The following is an 11399-nucleotide window of genomic DNA, read 5'->3' on the forward strand; positions in this document are numbered from 1 at the left end:
GAAGACCAAATCAGCAGCACTGCTTCAGCTTTGTTGGGAGATTTTCTTGAAGGAAAATTTTGATGGAAAAGGTGTAATCCCCAAACCCACCCCCATTCCCCTACACTTTCCCGGGCCTTGCAGTAGCACAAACTCTGCTGTATGACTGGTATTGATTGGCAACGTGTGTGAGGGTGTGAATAAAAGGCCAGCCTGTGGAGGCTTGCAGGGGGTTTGGTGGTATTTCATTTCTGGAGTGTGAACGCTTAGTATTTTGCTGTTGTCCCTGGATTAATCCTTTATAATTCACACATGTACTTTATTTTCAGTAATACACCATAAGCATTACTCTTGCCACCTACTAATTTGAAAAACCTCAGCAGGTTGCTGTGAACAAGTATTTGCCCCTTGCAGATTTCCCTCGTTTTTACTTTTTTTTGTCACACTTAAATGAGTCAGACAATCAAATACATTTTTAGAAACAGAAAAGATAAGTTGAGAAAATATAAAATACAGTTTTGAAACTATGATTTCATTTAATGAGCAAAAAATAGCTACCCAAAGCCATTTTGCTTTCAAAAAGTAATCACCCAGTTCCCTAATATCTGCCCCTACTGTTTTTTTTTTCATAAGACTACTGCAAAAAATAAGTTTTGTTGCTCAAATCATTGTTTTTCTAGCATTTCAGTGGTTGACTTGGTGGTATGCTTTGATTAATAAAATTTGCAAAGGTCTATGTTTCATATTGATTTTCATTTGATTGTATGAAAATTGCTCATTAATGATTGATTGATTAATCTCATCTCCTAATTTCTTTTGATAGTTTCTTTTGCGTTTCAGGTATTTTTTAGTCCAGTATTTGCTGTCAGGCCATCTGTAAGTAATTTATTGACTCTACACATGTGGTAGTAACCACTGAATTTCAACCCAGCTTTACAAAGAATGTGGTTAATCACAGTTAATTCAGAATTTAGCACATAACATATCTGGCTATGGCTGCACAGTGGCGCAGTTGGTAGAGCTGTTGCCTTGCAGCAAGAAGGTCCTGGGATCGATTCCCGGCCCGGGGTCTTTCTGCATGGAGTTTGCATGTTCTCCCTGTGCATGCGTGGGTTCTCTCCGGGTTCTCCGGCTTCCTCCCACAGTCCAAAAACATGACTGTTAGGTTAATTGGGCTCTCTAAATTCTCCCTAGGTGTGAGTGTGTGTGCGCATGGTTGTTTGTCTTGTATGTGTTGCCCTGCGACAGACTGGGGACCTGTCCAGGGTGTACCCAGCCTCTCGCCCGGAAGGAAGCTGGAGATCGGCACCAGCAACCCTCCCGACCCCATTAGGGAAGAAGGGTGTAAGAAAATGGATGGATGGATATGTGGCTATTTCTTTGTGTGGGGCAAGGTTGGATTGAATAGCTCAGTCCCTTTCATATATTAAATAATAATTTAAAAACTGATTTTGCATTTTCTTTAAGCTATGTTTGTTTGAGTTTAACATTAATTTGTGACAAATTTGTGAAAGTGTGACAAAATAGAAAAAGCAGCTGAAGGTCATTGAGTAACAATACCAATCTACAATGTGAAAGAAACTTTAAAAGCATAGAACAAACGACAAAGATGAATGGTACACTCACATCACGCTTTGAGTGTCAAAAGGAAAATACTCAAACGTCAGAAATGAGAATATTTGAAGGTGTTGAATTTTTATTGATCTAAAATGTTAATGTTTCTGGTGCCAACCATGAAAAATGTCATATGAATTTATAGATGAGTAGAAGGTAAAAGAGCTGCAGCTTATGTTTTCTATTATTTAGAACTTAATATGTAAAATGCATATTCACTGAACCTTTATTTTTTTTAATTCGCGTGTGCAAATAGCGTCCTACGTTGTCATAGCAATTCTCGCGAGAATTGGGAATTTGGGAACCTTGGAAAGTTAGAAAGTTTTAGTTTGTGGTTGGTCTTTTGTTGTATAAAAATACATAGCCTACTACTCGCTCTTAAGAATCACTGTTGATTGGTCTATTTTTATCGGACAGGTAGATGTTAAACGTAATAACCAACTAAAGGCGAAACGTAGCTTCCGCATCCGTTAAGTGAGACTTCGCGGGCAAAGAGTATTTTATATATCAAAATATCAACCTGCGGTTTTGAATGCATATTATGCTTTGTATTCGTTGTACGTTTTTTATTTCCTATCGTGAGAACCAGACGCTAAGCGGTATATTTAGCTTTGTTACGATAGAACAAACAGACCCACAGAGGAAACATGTCGCTGCTTTCTGCGGTAGAGGAGGCTATCAAGACTTATAAGGCCGAACAAGTCAAGCGTAACCGCAGCATTCAATTTCACCGAGAAATTTTACATAGTCTGTAAGTAGCAAAATATTTCAATGCTTAGTGGCCAACACCATTGCGATATCATAAAGAACCTTCAAAACTTCACATTTTCACGTAGGAATGGTTAAAGTCTCGTGTCCGGCAATGGTAGCGTGTCTGGCGCTGTGGCTTAGTTGGTTAAAGCGCCTGTCTAGTAAACAGGAGATCCTGGGTTCGAATCCCAGCAGTGCCTTTTGATGCAGTTTTGTTTCTGTGAAACGACTCGGCCTTCTATTGCATTATTTCTGCTGTGGCTGTATACTCAGTATAAAAAAATAACCAAACTGAGAATTGTCATATTAGAATTAACATTTAGCTGTTTAGTCAGACCAAAACTATTTTAGGCTGCAATTTCCCTCAATGTGGGACTAGAAATGAGCAGATTAGGCTTTTCGTATGCTGCATTGATTTCCAATTTTATTCTGTTTTTGTCATAAAACCACATCGATTAATCTGATAAATGTAATGTTGAATTCAGCAGAAAAAAAAATAAAACACAACATAATTTGTCCATAACTTAATCTGACTTCTACTTTATTCTATGATCATAAATAGTACATAATTTATTATCATTTCTCTCATTATAAAAGCTAGCACTTTCTTTAAAAACTTGCAGCACTGAGTAAATATCTGTAAAAGAGTATGGAAATTGTATAGTCTAAAATATATTGATTTTGCTGTTTCTGCTTGTTATTTCCTTACTTTGCTTTCTACTTCTTTCAGGAAAAATGTGCTTAGTAACTTGTTTATTCCTCCCTCAGGATACCACAACCAGAGGCAGGCTCCGAAGAAGCAGAAATAGCAGACAATGCTGCTGCAGGTAACGTGGCCTGATGAATCTGACTGTATTAAGAAATTGCTTTCTGAAATTATAGATTTAATTTACAGACTAATGAGTGATGAATTAATGATAAAACTGTGAGCATTTGTACTAGGAATAAAGCAAAAATATTTTACTTTGCATTCATTCTTCTCTCTTTTTGAAAACACGTCATTTATATTATGACATGATATCCATAAGAGGTAGTTACTGAAATCACTTAATTGTGACTTCATGCTGCTCTCAGATGCAGAGTCCTCGCCAGGGGAGAAGGAAGATATAGAACTGCTTGAGCAAGCACTGGAAAAAGCGCTTCGGGTCCGCACTGGCTCAGAGGTCTCTAAGCAAGATTCAAGCAAAAGAAAACTACCCACAACTAAAGAAACAGAATGCATATCAGCTCTATCAGCAGTGACTAAAGATAATCAGCCAACCATCAAGTCAAGTAAAAAATCTGCCAGCCTTCACAGAAGAGGGCACAAAAAGCCAAGTGTTTCACATAGCTCAAAGCCTTCAGCAAGCCATAAACCAGCACAGTCCAAAAACAGAACCCAATACCATCCCTTCTCAGCTGCTCATGCCGGGCATCACCAGCAGACTGTCTTGGCAGGGTTTGAACCTCCTGATCAAATCACAGCTTTGCTCTCGAAAAACAAGACGGTCAGAAGCAACATGCACCGAGACGATGGCCTGAGCAAATCTGCATCTGTCCCCATGCCTTCTTCAGGTGATATGTCCTTTTCAGGTACAGCTGGATCTGGGGTTAGCAGTTTGCATCAACACAACGGGTAGGTTTAGCACAAATGAGCTGTGGAAATAATCACGTTTTTATTTGCAATTAGAGTGATATATGTATTTTTTTTCTACTTTACTTTTGGTCAGGGGGCTTTCTGAGCAAATTGCAAAATGGAAATCTTTAAGGAGCAAACAAAACAGGTTGCTAAGTATAGTTTTTTTTTGTTATATAAAGTTATTGCACAGTACAGATTTAATATTTGGATTCTGACATTTCCTCCTTCATATTAACTTTAGATTGTGGGACAAAGTCATTGCCTTACAGAGGAACCCAGAGCCTGGGAGGAGTCGCTTCATACAGAGAATGAGGACGACGGTATTCTTCTGCTTTGAAATATGTATTTTTAATTTCCAATATATTTATTTTCAAAATTGGTTAATTGACATACAGTGACTTTCAAATACTCAACTGTCTAGGTTTATGTTCTGCTAATACAAATACCTAAGTCTTCATTTTATCCAGCACTATTTTGTCTGTTTCCATCATACAGCCATATCCGGTTTTGTTAGTAAGAAAATTAATAGAGAACCTTGTATCGTTTTACATTGGCTTGTCATAGAAAATCCCATTAAAATCTTGTAAAGTTTCTTCTTCTAAGGTGCCTTGATATGGAAAGTTTCTGGGGTTATCAATACTTTTCCAAGGCATGGTATGGACTCCATTCACTCCCTTGTTGCTGTCTATTGCTCTGATCCATTTAGTTTCCTAGTGATTGGCCAAGTGGAAGTCCAGATGAGACCAGGTTTCAGCTCCACAGACTAACCGACCAAGCATTCAACCTTGCACATCTTTGCCAGACGGAGAAGATTCTTGTCAATGAGGTGCCAGAAATGGACACTGAACTTCCGAGTAAGAACCGTGAACTGAATTGTACATGGAAACAATCAAAACTAAGAATGCAACAATCAATAGAAGTGTTGACATGTGAAAGGAGTGTCATGAGAATGTGAAAACAAAAGCTGGCAGATTTTTTTATCAGCTTTTATTGATGGATATATAATCCTGTTTTTTTTATTATTATTATTATTTTATTTTCTTTGCCAAAAATACATTTGGGACTTTTCTGTAATTATCTCAACTATTACAAGGTGGTAATAACCTGTAAGCAGAGTGCTAATTGCAGAGCTACCCCATTCCACCTTGTTGTGCAGTACTTTTGGCGAATAACACCAGTTTTTAATTATCTACCTCAACAGGTGGTAAGAAGACCGAGTCCCATTCCAGCCTGACACCAGAAGGGCTGCAGCTGGCAGCTGCAGAGCTCCACATCCTGGCAGATAAAGTGAAGCAAGGTAAAACTTTTATATGACCAAAAAGCAGAATTAAATTGCAGTCTCTCTTAGATGTTGTGTGCCAGTTTTAATTTAATTGTATAGTTATCACCCTGTCAGTCCAGATTGTGCTTTGCAAATATGTCACTTGACTTTCTCTGGATTTTTTCATGCTGGAAATAGAAACATCATTGTTTGTATTGAGACTTTATGTGATGGATAAAGAAATGATGAGTTACATTAAACTGTAGCTACAAACTTGTATGTACAGTTAATAACAGATATTTACATAAAATATAATAAAACACCTTTTTTTGTTTGCCTGTAATTAAATTTGACTTTTTAGACTCATTTTAATTTGGTAAAGCTTAAATAATAAATAATTGTTCTTCCAAATGCCAGGGCAGTGGAAGTCATTTTTTTGAATATTTTTGTAACTTTCCTCAAGTTCAGAAGGTCCGTCATATTGAAATTACAATGCCCTGATATAACTTTAGGAATCCCAGTTGATGTGGATGTTGAAGCATTGTAAGCTTTCCATACAAACAATAAAAAGCTTCAAAAGACAGCAGTAGCTAAGTCCATGCATCCATCAATCCATTTTCTTCATACCCTTGTCCCTAGTGGGGCTGAGAGGGGTTCTGGTGTCTATCTCCAGCAAGACATTTCGGGCGAGGTACACGCCGGACAGGTTGCCAATCTGTCGCAGAGTAGCAAAGTCCTTTTTTATAATTATATTGTTTAGGAAGGGGAATGTTTCAGTGTCCCAGAGATGGAACGATGCAAATTGTGCATCCCTAGAAAGGGCAAAAGGGAAAATACATTTTGAAGATGTTGGGTGAATCTGATAATAAAGTGTCATCATCTGCAGTGAATCCTTTGCCAACATGGGCTTAACAGTGAATTAGCAAGAAAAAAGACCTAATTCCAAACATGTAATAAAAAAGCTTGATTACATTTTACCAACAAACTGAAGGACGACCTGCTATCATAAAGGACATACTTTATGATGTCCTTTCCATCATGAAGGAAATCACATTACACTAATACCTCTAAATAAAATCTGGTGCATTTACACTTTTGCAAGGCACAAAGTAAGGAACAGTTTCCAGTATCTCCAGTGATACAGTTACCATGTAAATACACACAAATTTTCCATTCACACCTCCTAAATGATCAGGTCACTTTCAGTGAGGGACATTTGTTTATGTGCCTGTGTTAAATTTCAAATGTAACGCGAGCATATTGGCAAAGCCAGTGTGAAAGAAAAGTTTCCAGTTAATTCCAGGATCTCACACTTTTTTCTTTGTCAAAGGGAGCTGAATATGTGCATTAGCTCTCAGACCGAGGCGCCATCCAGTATTTTGTTTCATATTGTTTAACAATGATTTATTTGGTTTCATTTTACGATCCGGATGTTTTTGATGAATATAGCATGCTAACGAGCTAATGTGGGTGTCCATCTTGGCATGTGGAAAATGAAAACAGAGCCTCGGTGAAACCTCAGCGTCAGATCAGTACTTTGATTGGCCTCATCCATGATCTCCTTCCTCTGTGACAGCAAGATTTTTACGCCACCTCCCTCAGCGTGGCTCAGCGAAGTCCCAGTTATTTAAAGCGGCAACTACAGAGCAGAAAAACGTCTTGGGGTATGGTTGCTGACGCTCTAAAAATAACCTGGTTTTCCGTCAGAGTGGAAGGCATGGGATCGATGGAGGCCAGAGGGAGGCTGTCTTTGCCCGTCTGAGGCAGCTGGCCTGTTTGCAGATGGGGCGGCTTCACCTCTACCCCTGACCATAACCTACAGCACACAGGAGGAGCTACAACAGCTGGAGGAGCTGCGGATGAGAGTGGCACTGTTGCAACAAGAGACTTACTTTGAACAGGTAGGGACTGTGTTCTTAAATTACCTGAAAAACGGTAAATCAGATTGTGAACGCTACTTTCTTCATTCGTGTCCATACATGCTTTTGCTGACTCTGGTTTTGTGTGCCAGGTTCTCTTGGACTCTCTGTCCCCTCAGTTTTCATCCATCAAACCTGGACCTGGATGTCCCGGTCCAAGTACGCTCAGAGACATGTACTCCCTGCTGGGTGAAGGAGGGCAGCGTTTTGCTGCTATTGTCCAGGACTCTGAGCATGAATGACAGCTGAGGTGATCACACTGAGAGTAAACAAAACAGCTTAGCAACAGGTATGGTTACATGAGGCACCTACTAGCATATGGTAGTGCATTGAAAACCCAATAGATTAGTTGAACCACAGCATAATAAAACAGGGATAAATCATACTGAAGTCTCTATTAAAGTTTCTCCAGTAAATTAAAATGTATATTTGTGTGAACTCTTGATTGATGACCTATCTTTAACCCACCTGAGCTCCTCCTTAGCTCCTGTGTACCTATGACTGATTAATGTTTTTGAATTTTTTTTTTCTTTTTAAATATCACCAGATATGAATGAATATCGGGACAAATACAGTTAATGTTACTGATATGTGCTTATTTTTTTTACATGCTAATTTTTTTTTTCATAAATGCATGCTTTATGAATAAATTATTTAACACATTTTGTTATATTCCATTTCCAAACTTAAATGTATTTATTCTGGTGACCATAAATAAAGTTCACTGCAACAAATTGCCTCCAGAAGTCACCTAATTAGTAAATAGGCGTATATACTTATCTTTTTTTGTGTTAATATTTTTATTAGGAGGAAGAGCGACATTACAAACATATTTTAAACTATAAATGACAAGGTATGCCATATCGAACAAACATATATATGGATAGTAAAATAGTAAAATGGTAAAAGGCATACAATTTAGCTCCTACGGGTTTTTTTTTTTTTTTCCTTACAAAACTGAACAGGATACAATGTATACAAACTTAATAAAGAAATAAAAAAAATAAAAAAAGAAGGGGGAAAAGAAATAAAATAAAGTAAAATAAATAAATAGAATAAAAAGAAGTAAATAAAGAAAATTAAAATTAAGGGTGGGTGTGGGGCAAGGTGCATCACCTAATCTGGGAGAGGGGACTGAAGAGAATGAAAGAATGTCATGAAAGGGCGCCATAAGTTATAGAATTTAGCAGAGTTGCCTTTCAATGAATATCTTATCTTCTCCAATTTTAGAAAAGACATGGTGTCTTTAAGCCACTGGCCGCTAGAAGGTGGAACTGTTAACTTCCAATGAGTATATTCTTATCTTAGTCTAAATATAGCTGTTTTGCAAAAAGCTTCAGAAGTTTTTTAGAACATAAGTAAAAAAAAAAAACATTACATAGGATTATGTTATAAAACGTCCCAAACTTAATCCAACTGAGAATCTGTGACAAGACTTGAAGATTATTGGTCGGACACTGGATTTTATTTTGGGGTATTAGTGTAAAGGAAGGGAGAATGGAAATTAACTACATGTTTTTACATTTTTGTTGGTGAAAAATGCTGATAACCATGCATCATCTTCCTTCCACTTTACAGTGGTGTGCTACTCAGTCGATCTCATAAAATCCAAATACAGTGGAAGGTTGTGGTTGTTTAAGGTGTATGCCCATTTTTAGTTAGACATTTTGCCAGCACTCAGTATGAGAAGTGACCACAAAGTGACACATGTTGTTACTCTGGGCAGTGTGTCAAAATAAACCTGTAAATTGGGAACTCTACTGAGCCAGTGATCTTATTTAATAATAGGACATCAATCTGGTTTTCATGATTCAAGCAATTATTGGCTATATGTTGGGGTGATTCATGGAAATTGGCCTGGTCTTTTCTGGGTTTATTTGATACAGTATGTATTTAAAACATTAGTATTTGAGGAGTTTTTGAGTCATGAGTTGGACCTGCATCACTTCCATTTTGTTTCAGTTCAATCAGTACAAGAGATAAGACGGGAAGCTCCGCCTTTATGCTTCCTGTTCCACCATATGTTTTTGATTTCCACATTGGAGTTTACATCCAAACATACACATACTCTGGACATATGGGTCCATCACTATATGTTTGATTGGAAAGCCCTGTTTTTTTTGCCCATCTCAACTGTGATGCGAGGGCGTATGTGAGATGCAGGGGCTGGGTTTAAAAATGCTCAAGCCTACAGATGATGAGTGGACTGCAGGGGGCCACAGCAGACTCGGCGACAGGTGGCGCTGGGTTCACACAGCAGGGCGTGGGTGTGCTGCTGCTCACACAAACATAAGGAACACGCACAACCAGAGCCAGGCTGAATCACAAAGACGATGTGCTCATGGACCGGGCTCTCTGCACCCTGCGAGCAAGCTGGAAATGGCATGTTTCCCTGAGGACAGGAACCAAAATAAGATTAAAGAAAGATTACTATTTCAGTCTCAGATAGCCTGCTGCTTTTGAAGCAAAAAGCCATACAATAATTCGATTGACTAATGCCGAGTTAAAGAAGATATTAATAGTTAAAACTTCAACAAATATAGCAAAAAGGTGCCTCTCGACAAATCCTCGGATCACTATTAGAGAGGAGTTATGCGGGGAGGTGTCTCGGAGATCACATCAACACCACACACAGGTCCCTCTGGGAACGGCGCCTACGCAGCTCAGCCTTCCTGTGACCTGTATACATCAGCGGCTCTGCTGTCACTAGCAGAGCTCTTCCACTCTCACCAGCCTGGCCCAGCCCTGCCCAGGTTACCCATCTTTCACTTTTTTTTTCTCACGCTCCTTTTTGGTCACATTATGGGAAGATCTAAATTGTTTCACTTTCAAAGGAAGATACCTACTGGAAACTGCCTCTGGATCTCAGTCGTATTCCCACACTAGTATGAATTAGCTCATAAATTCCTTCCTATGTTTCACTTCTTTCCACCTTCCTTTTTTTTTTTTTTTATTTGAAGTGAAAGAGTTCAAGTACGAATCCAGAGAAACAAAACCGGGCTAGAAAGAATCCACTTCTCTCCTTCAATTGATTCTTGCTTTTAAACTTTTTTTTTTTCTTCTGCCACATTCTTTACTTTCCCTCTTTTATTTGTCTTTGGCTCATGAATACGTCTTTTGCTCCATGAGCTGCTTGTTAACTCTGTTTTGTTCCCCTCTACAATCAGCCAGTTTAATCCTGCTTTTTCCCTCTGGTAACCTAACAACAATTCTTCTCACAAATAACCATGCTTGTCGTTTACAGAGGAATACAAAGTATGTCTTCATTTGTTTTGTGCATGCCTTTAATTATCAGGAGCTGATTTGCTGCCAAGCTGAGGTCCTGTTAATGAAGCCATGGGGTTAAAAATTTAATTAAACTGGCTGTTATTTTTTCCAATACACATTTACTGTGCCTTGGAAAGTATTCATGCCCCTTGAACGTTTCCAGATTGTGTCTTGTTAAAACCGCACACCTTAATGTTTTGTCTTGTTTTAAGTAAGACATCATCTCAAAGTACAAAGAAACTGTAGAGCTGACATAAAATGCAATTCAGTTTAATTACATGCCTTTAGAAATCTTCAAATTAGTCAATTCACCCCTAAGCCCCAACACTCCATAGCAAGAATGAAACATGATGGTAGCAGCATTATGCTATGGGGAGACTTTTCTTCAGTAAGATTGATGCAACACATGACAGCCATGGAATAAACCTATTAGAGGCTCCAAAAACCTTGAAGTCAGGCTGGAGGTTCACCGTCCAAAAGGAACTGTAAATACACAGGAATGATTGAGATCATAGCCTATTAATGTGTTATATTAGCCTAGTCAAAGTTTGGATCTTATTTTAATTGAGAAATGTGTTATGACTTGAAAACTGTTCACACATTCTCTCTGCCTAGTCTGACCTGAGTTTAAGTTATTTTTTGCTACATAAATCTGGGACAAAAATTTCCAAAAAGCCTTGCAGCTGTAGCTGCTGCAGAAAGGTATTTTATAAGGTATTGAGTGCAGTAAATAAAAATACATGTCAAAAATTTCAGTGCGTAAAAAACAATTTGAGAGCCACGTACAAATTTAATTCCGCTTAACCATTATGTACTGCTTGGTATTCTATAATTAAATCCAAAAAATACATTAAACTTGTATTTGTAGCATTACAAAAAAAAGGTTTGCCATGGAAAAGTATTTTTCATTGCATGGTATGTTTTCATGGGCTCCTATGTTCTTTATTGCATACATAAAGTCTAAACCTTTGCTTGTTTTCATGGTCCATAA

General features: G+C 38.1%; 1 protein-coding gene and 1 non-coding gene across 2 annotated transcripts; both read left to right on the forward strand.

The window, feature by feature from the left end:
- Positions 1-1881: 1881 nt before the first annotated feature.
- On the forward strand, positions 1882-8432 carry LOC122821775 (tubulin epsilon and delta complex protein 2). The gene is made up of 9 exons (XM_044099979.1): positions 1882-2344; positions 3112-3170; positions 3418-3958; positions 4053-4106; positions 4203-4281; positions 4668-4815; positions 5163-5258; positions 6930-7123; positions 7234-8432. The coding sequence occupies exons 1-9, from the start codon at positions 2241-2243 to the stop codon at positions 7381-7383; spliced, it is 1425 nt and encodes a 474-aa protein (XP_043955914.1). The 5' UTR covers positions 1882-2240; the 3' UTR covers positions 7384-8432.
- trnat-agu lies at positions 2470-2543 on the forward strand. Its single transcript has one exon. It is a non-coding gene; the product is annotated as a tRNA-Thr (tRNA).
- Positions 8433-11399: the final 2967 nt, after the last annotated feature.

The sequence above is a fragment of the Gambusia affinis genome, linkage group LG19, assembly GCF_019740435.1.
Source record: "Gambusia affinis linkage group LG19, SWU_Gaff_1.0, whole genome shotgun sequence".
Classification (NCBI taxonomy): domain Eukaryota; kingdom Metazoa; phylum Chordata; class Actinopteri; order Cyprinodontiformes; family Poeciliidae; genus Gambusia; species Gambusia affinis.

Bases quoted from the DNA above. Each gene is read 5' to 3' on its own strand.
- LOC122821775 (XM_044099979.1), top strand. From the start codon at position 2,241: ATGTCGCTGCTTTCTGCGGTAGAGGAGGCTATCAAGACTTATAAGGCC. The intron at 3,171-3,417 runs GTAACGTGGCCT...TGCTGCTCTCAG, and splicing joins AGCAGACAATGCTGCTGCAG to ATGCAGAGTCCTCGCCAGGG. The intron at 3,959-4,052 runs GTAGGTTTAGCA...ACTTTTGGTCAG, and splicing joins AGTTTGCATCAACACAACGG to GGGGCTTTCTGAGCAAATTG.